The 20,786-nt window shown below is 43.6% G+C and overlaps 2 protein-coding genes across 3 annotated transcripts; both read right to left on the bottom strand.

The window, feature by feature from the left end:
• Positions 1-226: 226 nt before the first annotated feature.
• On the bottom strand, positions 227-16,151 carry si:ch211-91p5.3. 2 transcript variants are annotated; one of them, XM_020040966.2, is made up of 22 exons: positions 15,817-16,151; positions 14,795-14,875; positions 14,358-14,489; positions 13,938-14,063; positions 13,708-13,860; positions 13,170-13,343; positions 12,910-13,066; positions 12,005-12,112; positions 8,537-8,746; positions 8,276-8,410; positions 8,011-8,154; positions 6,990-7,445; positions 6,738-6,881; positions 6,487-6,624; positions 6,189-6,398; positions 4,873-5,016; positions 4,537-4,749; positions 3,652-3,798; positions 1,471-1,687; positions 887-981; positions 682-807; positions 227-611 (listed from the first exon to the last, which is right to left on the bottom strand). In XM_020040966.2, the coding sequence occupies exons 4-22, from the start codon at positions 14,055-14,057 to the stop codon at positions 532-534; spliced, it is 3,171 nt and encodes a 1,056-aa protein (XP_019896525.2). In that variant the 5' UTR covers positions 14,058-14,063; positions 14,358-14,489; positions 14,795-14,875; positions 15,817-16,151; the 3' UTR covers positions 227-531. The 2 variants fall into 2 exon arrangements, with proteins under 2 accessions (XP_019896525.2, XP_010889019.2); XM_010890717.3 differs by lacking the exon at positions 14,795-14,875.
• Positions 16,152-17,088: 937 nt separating this feature from the next.
• On the bottom strand, positions 17,089-20,460 carry LOC105022378 (uncharacterized protein CXorf38 homolog). Its single transcript, XM_010890702.3, has 6 exons — positions 19,792-20,460; positions 19,113-19,247; positions 18,848-18,970; positions 18,095-18,244; positions 17,826-17,978; positions 17,089-17,747 (listed from the first exon to the last, which is right to left on the bottom strand). Exons 1-6 carry the CDS (start codon positions 19,993-19,995, stop codon positions 17,556-17,558), a joined length of 957 nt encoding a protein of 318 aa, XP_010889004.2. The 5' UTR covers positions 19,996-20,460; the 3' UTR covers positions 17,089-17,555.
• Between the last annotated feature and the right edge of the window lie 326 nt (positions 20,461-20,786).

Raw genomic sequence — 20,786 nt, forward strand, 5'->3', positions numbered from 1 at the left:
GACTGCCGCATACTGGATGTTTTTCCCTTTTCACACCATTCTTTGTAAACCCTAGAAATGGTTGTGCGTGAAAATCCCAGTAACTGAGCACATTGTGAAATACTCAGACCGACCCGTCTGGCACCAACAACCATGCCACGCTCAAAATTGCTTACATCACCTTTCTTTCCCATTCTGACATTCAGTTTGGAGTTCAGGAGAACACCCCTAAATGCATTGAAGCAACTGCCATGTGATTGGTTGATTAGATAATTGCATTAATGAGAAATTGAACAGGTGTTCCTAATAATCCTTTAGGTGGGTGTATGTTATTACATATAAGCTGTGCAAAAAACTAAATTCAGCACCCATAAGTTGCTGGAATTAGGATAATTCTTATTAGATTAAAACGTGCAGCAATACCGACAGGTAAATTCATAAATAATTACACTGCCACCAACACCACAGACATGACCGACCACAGAAAATCAGAGCAGAACATTTTTGAATGGATTCAGGCAGGGAGCCAATGGAAAGTGCATCAGTGGTGTTTCAATCAAACAGGAATTTGACCAACATCCGCAATTCATCGACCAATCTCTTCTCAGCTTTCTCCTGGCTGTCCTGCCAATCTTCAGAGAGAATAGACAATCATGCAAGTGTTCATGGATAAGTGAGAGAGTGTGTGTTTCAGAGGCTTACCTGTGTACGAGCAGAGTAGAGGAGTGGAAAATGTGACTTTGCTCCCAGATGGGTTGTCCTCAAACACAGGTTTCTCCAGATCTCTCTTCAAAAACCATTCATCCAGGACATTTCTCACTGAGGTACCTTTGTGACGGAATGAACAGTACTACTGTGAATGTGTGTTTTTGTGTTTGTTGCAGTGTAGTCTGTGTTTGCTACTGACCCTTCTGGTCCTCCCCCAGTAGGCCCAGTAAACGCTGGCTGAGTTGGGCTCTGTTGGCTTTCTTACTACCCAGATGCTGGCACTCCATACTATACCTGTCAATCACAACAGCTTTAAGGAACATCTCTTTCAGATAAAAGGGAAGGCAATTGTTTTTCTTTGTCATTAGCACTTTGAAAAAATATTATATTTAAAACACAACAAAAAAGAACACTAAAAGAACACTTGGATAATCCCTTTAGACATAATTTCCATACATAAAGAAATTATTTTAGTAATTGTTATCAGTAATTGTTATCAGGGGTATCACGCTTCTCAGCCTCCCTGGGAAAGTATCCTCAAAGGTACTGGAAAGGAGGGTTCGGTAGATAGTTGAACCTCAGATTGAAGAGGAACAATTCGGGTGGAGAGATTATATTTCGACACTGGCCTGGGAACGCCTCGGGATCCCCCAGTCAGAGCTACCAAATGTGGCTTGGGAAAGGGAAGTTTGGGGTCCCCTGCTGGTGCTGCTGTCCCCGCGACCTGAAACCGGGTAAGCGGATGAAGATAAGATGAAACGAGAGATTGTTATCAGTGATTACCCAAAGAAGCTCAGCTTGGCAGAGCTTCTGTACTGAGTTCCTTTCAAGGCAGAGTTAGCTGAAGGATGGCCTGCTCCATTCAACACATTCTTGAGCCTTTGCTCCGCCTCCTCAGCACTGCTGGATGAGGCCACAGGAACATTGTAGCCAATTAATGGAACCAGTTGTGACAATGCCCTCTCATAGGCCGACTTTCGCGCTGCAACCTCACTGGAACCTGACAATCAGAACAATGCGACACAGTTTATTAATTCAGCACAATGATTCAATTAAATGTCCTACGTGTGAAGCCATCAACGAGGAGAGTCAAATTGTGGCCATTTGAGTCAGACTTCTTACAGCACCAGGTTCAACACACAGACTGGAGTTTGTTTGCCACTCAAGCCACCCTTGAATCACATAAAGACATTGAAAAATATGCTTCCTCCATTCTGGATTACATCAACATCTGCACCAACTATGTCACCACCCAAACTAATAAAGACCTTCCTCAACCAGAAGCCGTGGATGAACAGAGAGGGCCAACAACTGCTAAAGGCACGCAACGCTGTGCATTTCAACAACAACTCCGAACCCTGACGCATGTGGCAGAGCATCTAAGCCCTCACTAACTACCGGCCAAAGAACCCCACCCCCACAGCCAACGACGTCTCCTTACCCGACGAGTTAAACAGGCTCCAGCCATTATAGCTGAACTCCCCCCAGACATCCCCCCCTCAGACTATCTACCGCAGAAGTGTTATCTCCACTGAGCAGGCTGAATGCACGCAAGGCTGCTTGTCCTGTCCCCAAGTGTGTGCTCAGAGCATGTGCTGGGCAGCTGGCCGAGGTCTTCACTGACATTTTTAACCTGTCACTGGTTAAAAATGTCAGGCGGTTGTCCCAACGTGATTCAAGACAACAACTACTGTGCCAGTGCCGAAGCAGTCCACTGCGTTGAGCCAGAATGACCTCCGACCTGTCGGACTCACCCCCACAATCATGAAGTGCTTTGAAAGACTAGTTCTGGCCCACCTTAAGTCCTGGCTCCCCAAAACACTGCATCCCTACCAGTTTGTCTACCGGCTGAACAGGTCTACAGCTCTACACTCTGCCCTGACCCACCTGGACACAACCAACACCAAGGAAAACCAAGGAACTCATTGTGGATTACAGGAAGTCTAAAGGCTGTAGTCACGCCCCAGTTCTCATCGATGGCATTGAGGTGGAGTGTGTCCAGCTCCAAATTCCTGGGTGTCCACATCTCTGACGACCACACCTGGACCCTCAACACCTCACCCCTGGTTAAATAAATGTGCAGCAGCGCCATTTATTTGAGGAGGCTGAAGAAGGCCCATCTGTCCTCCAAGATCCTTGTCAACTTTGGCCACATCACCGCCCAGCACATCACTGGTGCCCAGCTTCCTGCCACCGAAGACCTCCAGTGCAAGCAGTGTCTGCGCAGGGTGCACAGGGTCATCACACCCATGCCACAAACTGTTTTCCCTCCTTCCATCAGGCAGGTGGTACAGGTCTCTTCGATCCCGCACCAGCAGGCACAGGAACAGTTTCTTCCCATCCACTGTAACTCTGTGACCCATCACTAGCCACATCCCCCTGCCTCTTAGTTCCTTGTTGCACCACTCCCTTGTACTACTCTGACACTGCCTTGCAAAGCCTGATTATGGAGGTTTTCAGTTGTTACAGGTACGTGCATTTGCACGTGCGCCTTGTACATTCAATTTGCCTCTTTGCACATTTTAAATTGCCATTGTGCTTTTTTTTACAGTCGTTACATACAGATGTCTACCTCAGGGACCTCATTGCTGCCATCTCTGCATCCCAGTTGCACATGCTACTAGAATGCCATTTACAATTTGCCATTTGTACCCACAAATGGCACAATGAGGTCAACACAACTATTAACATGCACTATATTTAATACTTGTACATTTTCTGCCCTCCTCTATTGGCCTTAATTGCACATTTAGTATTGCGATTTGTACTGCATTTGCCTTCATTGCACATCTATACATTCCACTTGTAATATACATATGCTTGATACTTCTGGCCTCTTTTATATGCACATCTGGTTAGATGCTAACTGCATTTCGTTGTACTGTACTTGAACTGTTCAATGACAATAAAGTTGAATCTAATCTATGCTACTCTTATATGATCAACAAATCCATTCCAACTAACCTTGTCCACTATAGGTGAAGACACAGGTGATGTCTTTGAGGGAGCAGTAGAACTGGCCTTTCTCTGGTTCTTGTACATCCTCCTCAGGCAACTGGAACTTCTGCTGCAGAAAAAATTGCTTCACCTTTCCTGTGGACTGACTCGGATCTATACAGAGGAGAAAAAACATTGAGAGGAAGAGAATGCAGCATGTTATCAGAAAATATTGACAGACAATTTGCATTCTTCTGCATGAAAGCTGCACATTTGACGCTCTTTGACTTTCCAGCACGACAATGACCCTAAGCACAAAGGTGAAGGTTCTGGAGTGGCCATCACAGTCTCCTGACCTTAATATCATTGAGCCATTCTAGGGTGATTTCAAATGTGCGGTTCATGCAAGACAACCAAAGACTTTGTATGACCTGGAGGCATTTTGCCAAGACGAATGGGCAGCTATACCACCTGCAAGAATTCAGGGCCTCATAAACAACTATTACAAAAGACTGCACATTGTCATTGATGCTAAAGGGGGCAATACACAGTATTAAGAACTAAGGGTATGCAGATTTTTTAACAGGGGTCATTTAAAATGTTTTCTTTGTTGCCATGTTTTGTTTTATGGCTGCGCCATTCTGTTATGAGCTACAGTTGAATGTGAATCCCATAAGAAATAAAATACATGACTTTTGCCTGCTTACTTGTTTTCTTTACAAATGGTACATATATTACCAATTCTCCAAGGGTTTGCACTCTTTTGAGCACAACTGTAGTGTAGAGTAAAAAGTTATTAATTAGTCATTTTTAAACTGGACCACATGCGGTTGAGCATGTTTGAGAATGTTTCTACTTTGATACAGTTCATTTGATTGGCAGATCCATTCATTGAAGAAATGAAAAACTGACCAGTGCCAGGCTGGCAGATCTCGCCCGCTGTGCCCAGACTGTGGTAGGACCCGCGGATAGCATCTTTCTTAGTGCTGTAACAGGTCTGGTTTCGGAAGATGTAATGCTCTAGTTGGACCTCCACCTTCCAGTCAAACAACTGCTCCAAACACACTTCCTCACACACCACACAAGGTGGTTGTAGACCCAACAACCCCAGACAGCTCCTGATAGCTGAAGTACAGAGAAATACACAGAGACGTGTGGAAAACCACACATAAACACAAATGAAAGCTTGTTAAAGGTACTAATTAAAGAGAGTCTTCAATGACACTTTCTGAACGAGTAGAATCCCACCTTCCGCCCCCCCCCCTGCAGATCTCTTCGGAGGAGGTGGGCCAGGATCTTCAGCCGTTGTCTCCTTGTCAACAGCAACACTGACTGACAACTCGTCAGCCTGTTGAGTGGAGCCAGGCGTTTCCCCTGTCACCGGACCTGCAGCTGTGGGGACAGAAAGCAGGAGAACGAGTGAGAGAGAGAGAGAGAGAATGCATTGTGCAGTATTCTGAATGCTTTATTGTCATATGAATAGGTTAAGGAACAAGACTACATCTGTGTTTAGATTCTCTCAGGAGGTCACGTTCACACACTCAGGAGGTCAGGTTCACACTCTCAGGAGGTCAGGTTCACACTCTCAGGAGGTCAGGTTCACACTCTCAGGAGGTCAGGTTCACACTCTCAGGAGGTCAGGTTCACACTCTCAGGAGGTCAGGTTCACACTCTCTGGAGGTCAGGTTCACACTCTCTGGAGGTCAGGTTCACACTCTCTGGAGGTCAGGTTCACACTCTCTGGAGGTCAGGTTCACACTCTCTGGAGGTCACGTTCACACTCTCTGGAGGTCACGTTCACACTCTCAGGAGGTCACGTTCACACTCTCAGGAGGTCACGTCCACACACCCAGGAGGTCACGTTCACACTCACAGGAGGTCACGTTCACACTCTCAGGAGGTCACGTTCACACTCTCAGGAGGTCACGTTCACACTCTCAGGAGGTCCCGTTCACACTCTCAGGTAACGTTCTGTCTAAGCTTGTGACATGATTAGCCATTGGGCTTGAGCTTGATATTGGCCTCTGTGTTTTAGAATGAATGCATTGTTTTAGGAAGACATCTATCTTTTATATATCAGTGAGAACAACAATTTATTGATGTGATGATAAATGGGACATTCATGAAGACAACTATGCTGGAAACTATACCGAATTTATTTATAATATCAAATAATTGTCCCCTATAATAAAACTGGTGAGGGAACTGTGGTTCAGTCCTTCTGTACGCAACACGTCAGACATCAATGGTAAGATTTTGATGACATTTTGTTCTTGCCATAGAGATCCATGATTACTCCAAAAATAACTCAAAAACATTTGCAAGATCACAGCCCTAATGTGGCACAATTGTAGACAGATGTTGGAATCAGAGTGATGAAACCAGGCTTACATGCTCACAGATATGGGTCTTGCCAACATAGGTGCCAGAAACCACGGGTATGGTTGACTAAACTAGGGAGAATGGTGATCGTTTCATGACCGTTTCATAGAGATCCAGCATTTACAAATCCAAACTGATTGGCCTAACTTATCAGGTTAAAATGTCCCAGGGGCCAGACTAACCTGCTCCCCTGCTGATCTTTTTATTTTCTGTTTTGTACTCTGGCTTGCTGCCTCCTCCATGCTTGACAAGCAGTTCCTGGAGTCTCCCCTTGTAGTTCTGGCTCGCTCCACTGGTGTCCTGACCCACAACCCCACTCAGGACCCCGTCCAGATGCTTCAGGGCCTCCCTGGCTGCCCATTGCTCTGCCTGCTGCTTTTTGGAGGCTGGTTCTGAACATGAGATTGACACAGAGTGAGAGAGGTGAGTGTGAGACATGACTACTTTTGCCATTGCAATGAGTTTGGCATAAACAGTAACCTTGGCTGTGGAAAGTGAGATTTCCTACGATTCCCAGAGTACATCTGTGCTTTCCATCCATTGTTGTCACACAATCCTCTATCGGGGGGACAGACTGTACCCATCTGAAAAACTCCAACACACTCTGCTTCTCACCACCTGGAGGACAGTCACAGCAACATACAGAAACCAATAAAATAGGACGATGTCGCAGTCAACTAAGATCAGACTGAATGAAGCCGCCCCCCACATCCAAGTTGTGTGTCGCATACCTGCTTTATGTGGAGGATCCAGGGCCAGGGCCTGGAGCAGACTGCAGTAGGCTGCCTGGAGGGCCCCCTCCGGAGTGGAGGCCTCCTGCGGGACCAGGTCCTTCTGGACACGTACCGCCACAGAGGAAAAGAACCCCCCGCCGTCTGATGAGGACAGATAGAAGAACCTTGGATTCTGTCACGCCGTTCCGTTTTCATTAACTTCACCTGCCTGATTCTAAGCCAGGTGACTCGGAATGGGATGGTGTTCACCTGAGGAAACGACGCGCTCCTCTAGGATGGTGGGCGCGGCTCGGCGGTGGTCGGACTCGGAGGCACCTTCCTCCTGGGTCTCCATGGCAACCGTGATGTTTTTTGGTACCACTGCGCCCTCAACAGCCACGGCGTTCATGCTGACAGTGGTATCCATCAGGTCCGTAGTAACCAAGGTGTCCATGGGTGACACTGGTACCACCTCACTCTCAGGGGGATTCAAGCTGACCTCTGACCACAATCCTTTCCCTGTAACCTCCCCCATCCCTCCTCCTTTTCTGTCAGTAATGTCATAAACAGGCATGTCCAGGCGTGGGGTCTGGGCCTCTAGCAGCTCCTTCAGGGCACTTACGTAGTTCTCTCCCACCACTTCCTTGTCCCCGAGGACACCGGATAGCCGCTGGAGGGCCACTTTAGCAGCCTGCTTCTGTGCCTGTTTCTTTTTGCTGGAACCCTCTGGAATAGACCAGACACAGCCGTATTTCAAACATGATCAAATACTGTACATATCTGAAAGGCCAGTTAATCAGGGCGTAGAGGTCACAGTGATATGCCAGGTAACCAGAATGGACTGATGGAGCTCAAATCGTTTTGAGACTTTCCCAGAGCTGAGTTACAAGATGAGCCCTAAAATCAAACCCTGTGGACCACCCATATACTGTACACAGCCAGAGCAATGGACAAGAGACCCTCATATTTGATGCACTGTTATCCTGAGAGTCCTCTATGAAGCTAATGTTGTGTCAAAGGCTTTAATCAAATCAATAAAAACAGCAATCCAAGCAGAGCAAGATTGAGATAGGCCAATGATAGGCAGGGTCAAGCTTGATGTCCTCAATGAAAAGAGGAGCTTGCTGAAGGAGTGTTCCACAACTTCCACCAGCAGCAAACTGACATTTTAAAATCCTGCCATAAAAATAACTATATGTAACTATATTATATGTTGATATAAATGTGCAATGCATCCTGAAACATTTAAATGTGGCGTAGCCATGAGGCTTTCTACTGCATGTGGCCTTACCTGACACATAGAAGGTGACTGGTCCAGTGAATTGGAGGGTGCAGAGGTAGCCCCCCCCCTCTGAATCAAAAGTAACAGTCTCCTCTGGGGGCTGGACATCCCGTGTGTCACAGTGCTTCAGGACTGCCGCCTTAGAGAAGGAATCTGAGGTACAAGAAACGTGTTTTGAAGACAACAACCATTTCGTTGGTTGTGTGGAAAAGAACAGTTAAGATACTTGGAGTACTGTACTCAGTACTCCAAGTATCAGTAATCAGTACTAAACCTGATTTTGGTAGATCCAAAAGAAGAGCTAGTTTCTTGTACGCAGACTCCACAGCCTCTGTCTCCCCAGAATGCCCCTCTCCAGAGGTGATGTCAGTTTTGAGTACCACAGTGACACTACCAAAGAAGGTAGGGCCTAAAGACAAAGTTACATAAGATAAACGAATCAGACACTAAAACTGACAAAATTATTTGTTGTGTGAAAAACAAAGCATGCTATCATGATATACAATATTTTAACAGATACTATCAAATATAAGACCTGTGCATGAGACGCTTTGTGGTTGGTCCGTCTGGCTACTGGATGCCTCTCCCTCCTCTGTGTCATTGGCTAGCTCACTCCGGTTGGCACTATCCTTGGGGAGCTGGCTCAGGGCCAGTTTGGCCACTTCCTGGTGAGCAGTCTTTCGACTTGGGTGTACTTGAGTACCTTCAAACGTAAGACCTCTCACCTTCACACAACCCCTATAACCTGGATGGGGCCATTTTAAGCAAACATTATAGGGTCAGCCTTCAGAGAGACACAACTGCATGCATTTGCAAAAGGTTCACATGATAACAATGACAATAATAAATAATGCATTTAAAATGAGCCCAGATTGGCTAACTGTTTAAGAGTGTACTTTGAACTGGATCCATTCAGAACAGGATCTGAACATTATACTTTTTTTCTCACATGTTTGCAATGTAAATTATTTTATTGAAAGGGATAGAAATAATTTTAATTGCCTTTTAGTTAATCCTCCTATGCCTTTATCTGTATGTATATTTTTCTTTACCCACGTCTGTAAGTCCATTCAGATGGGGCTAACCTAGTCAACGTGGTATCCTTGACACCAAAGGATTGCCAGTGGTGAGTGCCCGAATTTTGACCCTCATTGAACTCACACACATTCACACGTTCTGACACATCTATTGAACAAAACAATGCTGTACAGAACAAACAGTTTACAAAAGTTGGGTTCTGAGCTGGGGAACGCTGTCACTTGCCATACCTGGTCACACAGACCAAATGGGATTAACCAGAACAGAAAGTAGATTAAAATGTGTTTAAGAATGTTTAGTGTAAACATGTTGTTCAGTTTAAATAGTTCTGGAACAAAGCGAACATTAGAGCAAACTAAACGCACCTCCAATTGTGATCCCACCCTCTGTCCTGATACAGGAGCCTTCAACTCTGATCTCTCCAGCAAAGCACTTCATCTCTCCAGCAAAGCACTTCATCTCTCCAGCAAAGCACTTCATCTCTCCAGCAAAGCACTTCATCTCTGCAGCAAAGCTCTTCATCTCTCCAGCAAAGCACTCACCCCACGATAATGAAGTGCTTTGAAAGACTGGTCCAACCTACCCCCAACACTGGATCCCTACCAGTTTGCCTATGGATCGAACAGTTCTACAGAGGAAGCCATCACCACAGGTTTACACCCTGCCCTGACCCACCTGGACAAAACCAACATCTATGCAAAAATGCTTTTCATAGACTTTAGCTCAGCATTCAACACGGTCATCCCCCCTAGGCAGGTCAACAAACTCCACGACCTAGGGATTAGCACCTCTCTGCAACTGGACTTTGTACTTAACCAACATACCCCATTCTGTCAGGTTACACAACTTCACCTCCTCCACCATGATCCTGAACACTGGTTTTCCACAAGGCTGTGTGCTGAGCCCCCTCCTGTACTCCCTCTTCACCCACGACTGTGTTCCTGTACACAGTTCCAAAACCATCTTCAATTTCGCAGACGACACCATGGCGGTAGGCCTGATCAGTGACAATGAAGAGTCAGCCTACAGGGAGGAGGTAAACCACCTGGAGGCATTGTGCGCTGACAACAACCTGGCTCTCAATGCAAAGAAAACCAAGGAGCTCATTTTGGATATCAGGAAGTCTAAAGGCTGCAGTCACACCCCAGTTCTCACTGGGGCATTGAGATAGAGTGGCATTGAGATAGAGTGTGTCCAGCTTCAAATTCCTGGGTGTCCACATCTCTGAGGATCTCTCCTAGACGCACAACACCTTAGCCCTGGTCAAAAAGGCACAGCAGTGCCTGTACTTTTTGAGGAGACTGAAGAAGAAGGCCCGTCTGTCTTCCAAGATCCTTGTGAACTTTTATCGCTGCAAAATCAAGAGTATTCTGACAAACTGTGCCACAGTGTGATCTGGTGGACGCTCCGTAGCCGACCGGAAGGCAACGGGTGGTGAAAAGCGCCCAAAACATCACTAGTGCCCAGCTCTGAATCCTGCTGAACTCTGTACCCAACACTTAACATACCCACCCGCCCACCGCTTAGTACTGCCTCTCAGGGACCTTGTTGCACTACTCTCCTTGTACTACTGGACTCTGACAATGCTTTGCAAAGTCTGATAAGGTTGTTTTCAGTTGCTACATGTACATGGCTACCTTGAGAAACTCACTGCCTTCAAATATTAATTCAATTAATGAATTAATATTTTGTTTGTCATAATTTGGCCTTGGTTCCGTATTATGTTTGTTTTTTTCTTGTTAGAAATGTGACCATTATCATTACTGAATACGTCTGGTAAATAGATGTAAGGGAATTTGACTATAACAGTGGCATAGCCTGAATTTTAATGTTGATGGGCATCTTAAAATGAGCGGGCATGTATATTATTACACGTAGGCTATAATGTCTGTATTAAATGTGCGCATTTTCAAGTGTTTGTGGACTGCGCATGGAAACTAAAAAGCATTGTGCTTCCACCATAACAGTTAACTTTACTGCATGAAAGGCTAACATGGAGGCGCCGATGTGATTACTAGCACCTAAACATTTTGAAGAGTTTTATTTTTTTACTCATACAGACAAGAATAATTACAGCGTAATTACATATTAGGCAGTTTTTCAGTCACAATAATTAGTTTATAAGGTTGTTATTATTAGCCCTTATTACATGGATTGGCTGAATTCCAGTGCAGAATGCGTGTTATTTCTTGATAACAGACCCTTGCCATGAAAAACAGCGTGTTGCTATGGACGCAGCAGGAATTTGATTTTGAAATCGAGCTTCGCACCGAGCGCACGTCAGAAACAGAGGACAGTGTGTGTGTGTTCATCTCTTTAGTACTGTGACTTGACTTGACTTGAAACTTACAAGGACTCGACTTGACTTGCTTAGGGTGAACCCTTGACTTGACTTGACTTGCTTGATTTATCTGAACTGTGACTTGAGACTTGATGGTTAAGACTTGATACTTGCTTGGACTTGACCATGTGTGACTTGTCCCCATCTCTGCTTAATACTAGTAAATACTTGAAAATGTCTGCCCTCTTCTATTTGAACTTCTGCTTACATGCTAACTGCATTTCGTTGTACTGTACTTGTACTGTTCAATGACAATAAAGTTGAATCTAATCTAATCTATTTCCTTACAGAATCAGAGTTTATAGGAAATGTGCTGGAGATCCTACTGATACATTTAAATACATTAGTCAAAGTTAGAGAATGATGCCTACTTTTAATTTTCACAAATCTATACTAAAATATAATATTACCAATGAGACATTGGAACAGCCTGAAGGTAAATATCTGTGACATAATAAATGTGACATAAGCATCTCAGAGTAGGAGCAGATCTAGAATCAGTTTTTTATTTTAATATAGATTCTAATTTGGAATCTTAGATCTAAATTCCTAAGATTATATGGACATCCTAGATCACTCTATTTTTGATATTGTGAGATGTTGTGGGCTCCGGTTCAGACCCACCAGAAGCTTCCATTTTCTCTGTGAAGACAGGCTCAGGCCACCCCCGTCTCCGGGCCTCTTCATACAGGTGGTTCTTATATTTAAGGATATCAGTTTTGAACTCAGGATCTGGAAAACACAAAACAGCTATCAGGAGGTCTTGATCTCTCACTAACTCAACTCTTTAGCAGGGCTGAAATCATCATAACTCAACTATTCTCTTTAGCAGGACTGAAGCCACTGTAACTCAACTCTTTATTCTCTTTAGCAGGACTGAACCCACTGTAACTCAACTCTTTATTCTCTTTAGCAGGACTGAACCAACTGTAATTCAACTCTTTATTCTCTTTAGCAGGGCTGAAATCATTGTAACTCAACTCTTCTCTTTAGCAGGACTGAACCCACTGTAACTCAACTCTTTATTCTCTTTAGCAGGGCTGAAATCATTGTAACTCAACTCTTCTCTTTAGCAGGACTGAACCCACTGTAACTCAACTCTTTATTCTCTTTAGCAGGACTGAACCCACTGTCTTTAGCAGGGCTGAAATCACCATAACTCAACTCTTTATTCTCTTTAGCAGGACTGAATCCACTGTAATTCAACTCTTTATTCTCTTTAGCAGGACTGAATCCACTGTAATTCAACTCTTTATTCTCTTTAGCAGGACTGAATCCACTGTAATTCAACTCTTTATTCTCTTTAGCAGGACTGAATCCACCGTAACTCAACTCTCAATTTTATTTTAGCAGGGCTGAACGCACAATAACTCAACTATTCTTAAAATAGGCCCGGAAACCTCAGTAACTAAACATCCTCCTCTGTATGCCCGTCTCTCTGTATTTTGCTCTCAGTCTGACTGTTTTCTCTCGATCTATGCTCTGAGCTTCGATGGTTCTCTCCCTTTCTCCCTCTCCCTCTCTCTCACCATGGGGGTGTGTAATTCTCTCCAGTGTGTCCACTCTGTTGGTTAATATCTTCACACTTTCCTGCACCTCCTTCAGTTTCTCCCACTGTGGCTGCAGGCTTTCCTGCAGGTCCTTGTTTCCCTCCAGAAACACCCTTACACACTGCAACTCCTCCACCTGGGGGTACACACACAAACACATGAGGTGTTATACAGTCTGGGTGTGTGCACATATTATACAGAAAAGGATATGTGCATGCTTGCCGTTTTAAATCTCTTACAGTGAGGGCTGTCCCTCTGTCCTCTTCATAGCGTTGGGACAGGCACTCCAACTTTTCCTTTAGTATCTGTTGTTCCAGACTTAGAAACCTCTCCATATTCCGAACGTCTTCAGGTGAACGTGTACTGTCCTGGCCACCCTCATTCATGTTGAAACTAAGGTTTATATTTTGAAGCTGGAACAAAGAAACTGGTCAGGTGTATAAACTTAAAAGGACATTCACCAGATATACTGGATGTTCACACACACACATACGGTGGGGAGAACAAGTATTTGATACAATTCTGATTTTGCAGGTTTTCCTACTTACAAAGCATGTAGAAGTCTGTCATTTTTATCATAGGTACACTTCAACTGCGAAGTGTGCAATAAAATGCAAATTAATTACATAAAAATCATACAGTGATTTTCTGGATTTTTGTTTTAGATTCCGTCATTCACAGTTGAACAGTACCTATGATAAAAATTACAGACTTCTACATGCTTTGTAAGCGGGAAAACTTGCAAAATCGGCATTGTATCAATTACACAAAACTCACCTGTTCAATCTCCTCTGCCAGCTTGCTAAAAAGGGGTGCCTGTTTTTCTAAAGCAAGGCCCAGGTTTTTGATTCGCGCCATGTAATCATCTAAGTCCTTCCTTTCCACCTGAAAGTCAGCTGAGTGCATCACTTTGTTCCTCACATTAGTCACCTGCAGACACATTTAGCATAAAGGTAAACATGTGTGAGTGTGTGTGCATGTGTGTGCATGTGTTAAAGACGGTTTACCTCTGTGAGAACACCAGGTTTCACAAACTTTTTAAAATAGGCGCAATGGGCCATGAGGTTGAGGAATGCAGAGATGTCAAAGTCCTCCACTTTGGTGTTCTTCCCATTTCCATTGTTCATGTGGGCCTACTCATACAACACAGAAACACAATACAATAACACAGATGTGCACTACAATGAGATATTTAAGTTTTTAACAATAAATACACTGACACAAATTCCTACAAATCATACAATCCCTACAAGTCTTTTTTCCCCACTCCTTTATTTGGGGTACTGTGTGTAGATTGATGGCAAACATAATTTTAATTAATCCATCACACAACAAAACGTCAAGAAAGTGAAGGGGTGTAAAGACTATCCGAAGGCCCTGCATGCTAAATACGGGCGGAATGTTACTCCAGTTGAAGACACTTTTACCTTTGCCACCTCCCATTTCTCAGTAGGCCACAGGTACGGCTTGGAGTTATTCCAGTACACCGGTCCGCCTTTATGGTAGGACAAGATGGCATCTCTCCATGGCTCACACACTTCTTTACACAGCACAAGAACCTAAATCAACAGGTTTCGCATTTAGGCCTGTAATCATTCTATTATTGAGTAAAATTAGAGCGACAGCTAAATATACTAAAATTTAAAAATGTTAATGTTTAGAAATGTTTCTTTTTGTGAACTGAGCTGTGAACTGTCAAGTCAAAGTGAGGTAGATTTTGCACCTATATGTTGTCAAACACTAGCTGCACTATTGTACCAAGTGAAGTTCTGGGTAAGTGTAAATGTGATTGGTTAATAAAGTAGATTCTGATGGAAGTTATTGGTTCTGTTGTCCCACTGTGCTTTTGAAGTAAGGCTCTGACCTCGGGAGAAATGCCACGTTCTTAGGTAGTGCAGGGCAGATGACCACTGGGTGAGCGAAGGGGTGGCCATTTAGTTACAACCTATATTCAGCCCAACCAAGCAAATGGGCAGAAGGTTAAATTGCACATTTGGTCAAAAAATTTGGCTGGATACAATAATTATATGATTTGTTATGTAGACATTTACCCTATCACCACTGTGTTGTGTTATGGAGAGATCGGCTTAATGTCGGTAGTAACAGTAAAAAGATACAAGGTGACCATGCAAAAGGCAGCTGACGTTTCCTTAGTGTCTTGTACCTGGGATCTCCTGCTCTGGCAGCAGAGCTAACCTTGTTATTATGGAAATGACGACAACATACAAATAACTCAATAACGACATAATTTGGTAAAGAGAAAACTTAAAGGGGCACTGCGGAGAATCCTGCCTCAAAACAATAACATCTTATTTCCTCTTACCGAATGAGACCAGAACAGTATTTAGTCCAGGGGGGTTTAGGGTGGGAAGGATATTACTGTATGTGCCTAAAGCGAGTATGTGGAAATTACAAGTCACTGCAATGCAAACGAATAGACCGACTGGCGAGAAAGTGTAAATTGGGAATATCGCAGGCAATCGGGAATATTCTGTAGAAAAATATAATTTAAAATATTAACTTAAAACATGAACTACAGATGTCAACTGGTCATTTCTGTTTGCATTTAGGCTAGTTTTGCAGCAACAATCTTACATATTGTTTAAAGGAAACGTTTCCCAGTCTGTGTATCAACTATCAACGTAAAACTGTCATTTAGGGTAAGAGGACAGAGTAAAATATGTAGTCTTATGCCACGTTATGTCAAAGATTTCGTGCGTTTTCGGGTCGCCCGATTTGTGAGAAAATTCACGAATAGGCAGTATTTCGTGTTGCGCTTCATGAATTGATGCCCAGCCGCCCGCTTGGTAGTCCACCATTAGAGCTTTCCATGAAAATATATTAATATCGTGAGGTGTTTGGTGTAACTGTTAAATTTTTCTTCACCTTAAATTTTGAGTTCCCCTTCTGCCTCAATCCGCAATTCTTTATACACTCACGTCCTTTTGTAGTTTTTACTTGGTTTCGTAATTCGTTGTGATATGTTTGGGTTTCGTTTTCCAGGAAATCTCCAAGTCGCGTTTTAAGGCAGTTCAACCCCATTGTCGTTTTAATCCAGTTTTTATAACCATCATCCTGAAACCTTTTGAAGGATTCCATCGTGAAAAAATTTCGCGTTGTTGTGCTAGATGTGATATTGCAAGTTTCTTTTTTCTGAAACTACTATTCCAGCTACCCTGCTCCAGTGCCGAGATAGACAGCTGAACCTGAACTTCCTGGGAGGCTGGTCAGGCGCAGTCCTAACACAGATCACATGATGTGTAGGCTATGTAGAATTCATCATCAAAAATGAATTTCTTACATAGAAATGTAAACAATGTCTATATCAGAAAGAGCAGAATTTATAAAGAATGTGCGGATGCCTCGTTGACATGCTACTGAAAAGATTCTGAAGATATTAAAGTGAATGACAACTCAATATTTAAGATGTATACAAATACATACATATATCATTTACTTATTTATGGCATCGGGTGGTTGGGGTATATTTCAAATATACCAAGGCTAAGCGCAAGTGCATTGATCACTGGCACTAACCAACTTGAGTCACAATCCAATTCACATACCTACAGACTTGAGGGCCTGTGAGGACAAGACTTCCATCCAACTTCTCATCCCAAAAAAACGTTCAGCACCAGTCAGTTTTTATTGTGTCAGAGTTTGTATTAATTAGGCAGTTATTTTTAACCATTACAGTAAATGACAGTGTCCACTGTTCTAACATGCAACGTCTCAGAAATAAGGAACCAGTGTCTGAGACAACCATCGTTGCTACTTCGCCATCACAAATGTCTTACACTCTTCTCACTGCCTGCTAATAGGAGACATGCTGGACAGCCCTTATTCTGGCATCCTCCTATTCTCAATCAGGGGACCTTCAGGCACTGAGATGCATGTACACCACCAATTATAGAATTTAGAATTAGCTGGAGTTCCATACTCCTCCTCCATCTACACATACAGTACATAACAAGTGGGACTCAAAGAACAATAAAATGGTGAGGGCTTCATCACTCTATCCACTATGCATGCCAGTCTCTTGCATCAACCATGACATCTACCGCTTCAACCACATCCTGCATGTTGATGTTCAGTGCAACACCAGGGACGACCCCCTTGATCTGTATCTTGTTTCAGAGATCCACAAACAACACATCCTACTCTTCATCCATGATTTTTATTCAGACTGAACCACTCTGGTCAGCCAATTATACCGGCACGGTGAGCGGAAAAGGCCATTTTCAGTAGCAAAAACATTGCACAAATACAGATGCGATTCCTAATTCTACATATCACAGGCATGTTCCTCCTTGATGACATATTTATATCTGAATGTTGTAGAAACTTGAAGACATTCAAAACGCAGATCCGGTCTGCTTAATGCCCCACCTGACCAGACTTATTTTTGCTGGTGTGATATTTTGCTCTGTGGAATGTCTGAGGGACATCTGAGGAACATCCCTGAGGCAGGGGAAATAATAAAACCAGAGTTGCCCAGACCTGGACCAAAAATGAATGGGGTGTTTTTTAGTACTTGGTCTCACATCTTGTTTTATCTGCGGTAAGGAAAGAGCCAAAACATGGACAAAGCAACATTTTGAAAATGTCTTTAACACTGTGATTGGTTAATCCGGTCTCTCCTCTTCATTTCCTCCTTTCACTCCTACTACACCTTCCTTCTCTCTCCCCTCAGGGTCTCTTCTATTCTTCCTCTGTGTCTCCAGTATTTCAATGGTCTGGAGTTCAGAGGAGAACTGCTCACTCAAGTCTCTGTTGGCCAGGAGGAAATCCCTCAGCCTCAGCAACTCCTTAGTGTCCTACAGAAAACAACAGACAATTCAATTACATTTTAGTAGATAGATATAGACAGAAATACATCTAATGACAAGAAATACCTGTCTGGCTGGGTCACTACACAGCTCGTGCAGCCTCTCTTTCAGCAATTCAGTTTCCCATTGGCTGATAGACTCCGGTGCCACCCCCTCCCACCAGGACCCGTCCACTCTGTCCACCCCAGGGACTAACACAGACAAATCGACAGCCAGCATCTGAAAACAAAATACAACAAGGTTGGTCTTCCATCCGAATAGTATCAGATGTTCATGCGAGTATTCCAAAATCTGTATGAAGAATTTTCTTTTCACAACACAGATCGCGCACCTACCTCTAGTATTTGCTGTCCGGCTGCTACAACCTCTGGTAGGTGTGTGAACTGCCGAAGGAGCTGCTTTATGCTTGTCTGGTAGCGCATCATCCATTGATCACACACTCGCATCTCACACGAGTGCATCAACTCATTCCGATACCTAATAACCTAAAAGGAGTGCACATTAATAACATTCAAAACACATACGTTTTATACTGCGCGTACGTGTGTGTGTGTGTGTGTGTGCGCGTGTATTTGGGGGTCAGGGGTTTTACTCAAATGTCTTGGAGGCAGACATGACTGTGATTGGTTGACTCAAAGGTGCTGTCACAGCTTACCTCACAAACGCTGAAATTGTTCAAATCAAGTTTACATTCAAAACAGGGCAAAGGTGAAAGGGTAAATCCACCCAAAATCACACATTTAGATTATTTACATTGTACATAGAAATATATAAAAACAGTTCAGCCCTGTAGTGTTGACAAGGGGAATAGCAGAAACAATGTATTTACGATTCTATATAGTTGTTTTTTCTAGTTAGCAGCAAAGACTAACTAGCTTCGCAAACTAGCTAACCTTACACTATATTTGGGTTAAGGTAGATGTTACCATTATTGTTTAGGTAGTTAGGGACAAGCACTAACCCAGGTCAAATGTCCTCTCAGAGCATTTGCACATGTCCATTGTGTCAACCTAACATATGCCAGCCTTAGGGGGCAGATCAGCATCCAAGACAAGCTTCAGTAAGTAAAACTTGACTGCATATGTTACCTCTCTTACACAGCACTGGTCTATGTAGCTGAAGTGTGAGCAGTAGTTAATGAGGTTAAGCAATGCAGATGCATCACATAGCTCCGCCCCCTTAACACCAGCTTGACCCCTCGGCATGTAAGCCTGAGGAAGAGACACACAGAAAGAAAGGAGATGCAGTCATTGATCTAATATTAGAGATGAAAGTACATTGAGTACAATTTCAATTACAGACCCAATCGATCAGTACTGTTTGTTAGGGTCTGCGCACACACCCACACACAACCTTGGCCAGTTCCCAGTGGTCTTGCTTCCAGAGTGGTGGTCTGCAGTTCCCCCAGTTCACCGTTCCGCTGGGGTGCGTGTGATGCCTCAGGATCTCGGCCCTCCACTCTGCACACACCACACACACAGAGTACAGCTGTGGAACACACACAGGAAAACAAAATGTGTTTGCTGATCCATATTATGTATTTTTATCTCAACAATGGAAGCCCTTCATGGCAACGCAGGTAAAACAAAGAGTTATAGTCTACCAGATGTGTACCACAATGCATCTGGTTGGCCTTTATAGCAATGTAGATTAATGGCACTGCTTAGGTGGAGTTAAGGCCCAGGAAGATTTATATCATGTGTCTGTGGCCGAGCGGTTAGTCCATCCAGTTGGTGGCAGCAATGCACCTTTTTATTGTACTCCGCCAATACATTCCAAATAAGAATCTTTTGAAGCACCCACATGGCTTTGACCATCTTCCTCCCCCGCATTACTAATCTCTTGCCGCAAATAACAATGTGATGTTGATCTTGGTTGGGTCTCAGTCAAAACTTTTAATTATCTCCAGGCTTCTATCTTATGGGGTAAATCCCACTCCCTCTTGGTGTCTCTTCAAATAATATCTTTCTAAAATATGGGTCGTTATTTCGAGAGGGTTAAATGTCAGTAGTTAAGTCATGACTTAAAGTACCTGATTTCCTTTGGGTCGGCACCCGCTTTTGCAGGGCCTCAGTAGACCTGGGTTCCTAGTAACTAGATTGCTGTGGAATGATCTCATCTCAGTGTTGGTGAAAGAATGCAACCCGTCCCGCAGTCTCAGGAGGCAGTACCCCGCTTTGAGCCAGTTCTTATACCCATCATTGTTCAGACGAGCGCTCAACTCTTCGTGAACCATTTACAAATGTAAACAAACACCGCGCTAGATCTTAAAACTGTAAACAGTTTCTGGTACAACGTCAAAAAAGTAAACAAAGAACCACGTAGGCCTTATGTCCGCGATTTCCGTGTTTGCAACCAATTGTGCACCGCCAGAGTTGCCAGATTCTATTGACTGTATACGGACCAATCACCCGCGGATTTTACAAAAATCTGCACAAGCGCTATTTTTACTATACAACCTAATCAATAAGTCTACCCGCCGAAGCAATTTTTTTTGGCCCGCTCTATCATTAAAAATAGCACAACTGTTTAAGAAACCTCCCTATCTGGCAACACTGCTGTCAGAGACCGTTCAACTAGGTTTAACCGAGTAAAGTATCTAATCCACTAAATCGTACCTACAACCAGACTGAAAGAGCTACAAGCTCTCTAGGAGCATTTACCTACACGCGTCACGCATCAGACTCGTATTGAACTGATAACCGTCAGTCAATGACAGATAATGACGTTGCGCGTAACCATTGGTTGACAGTGGCGAGGCAGTGAAAACAATCTCTGTAAATATTAGAAATTATTATTACATTTAAATATATAGTTACAGTTTTCCTTGGCCATACAATATTCTTAGCCCGTCAAAGTTATTAAATCAATAAATAGTTAATTTATAACTAAATTAACTTTCATCCACCCACGAATTAGTGTAAATTTATTTGGTAGCTCATTTCCACGCAGTTGTCAGGATGGCCGAGCGGTCTAAGGCGCCAGACTCAAGGTGAAAACCCTTCCTGTATCAAGGAGTATTCTGGT

This window comes from Esox lucius, chromosome 3, assembly GCF_011004845.1.
Source record: "Esox lucius isolate fEsoLuc1 chromosome 3, fEsoLuc1.pri, whole genome shotgun sequence".
Classification (NCBI taxonomy): domain Eukaryota; kingdom Metazoa; phylum Chordata; class Actinopteri; order Esociformes; family Esocidae; genus Esox; species Esox lucius.

What these genes read in the sequence shown, in the direction of transcription:
- si:ch211-91p5.3 (XM_010890717.3), bottom strand. Translation starts at nt 16,029, where the DNA reads ATGGAATCCTTCAAAAGGTTTCAGGATGATGGTTATAAAAACTGGATT. An exon ending in AGGGGAACTCAAAATTTAAG is followed by an intron (nt 14,490 to 15,816) that starts GTGAAGAAAAAT and finishes CTGTTGATTTAG; the next exon opens with GTTCTTGTGCTGTGTAAAGA. An exon ending in TGCAGGGGGGGGGGCGGAAG is followed by an intron (nt 4,750 to 4,872) that starts GTGGGATTCTAC and finishes TCTGTACTTCAG; the next exon opens with CTATCAGGAGCTGTCTGGGG.
- LOC105022378 (XM_010890702.3), bottom strand. Translation starts at nt 19,995, where the DNA reads ATGGTTCACGAAGAGTTGAGCGCTCGTCTGAACAATGATGGGTATAAG. An exon ending in ACCACTGGGAACTGGCCAAG is followed by an intron (nt 18,971 to 19,112) that starts GTTGTGTGTGGG and finishes TCTCTTCCTCAG; the next exon opens with GCTTACATGCCGAGGGGTCA. An exon ending in CCGGACAGCAAATACTAGAG is followed by an intron (nt 17,979 to 18,094) that starts GTAGGTGCGCGA and finishes TTTTGTTTTCAG; the next exon opens with ATGCTGGCTGTCGATTTGTC.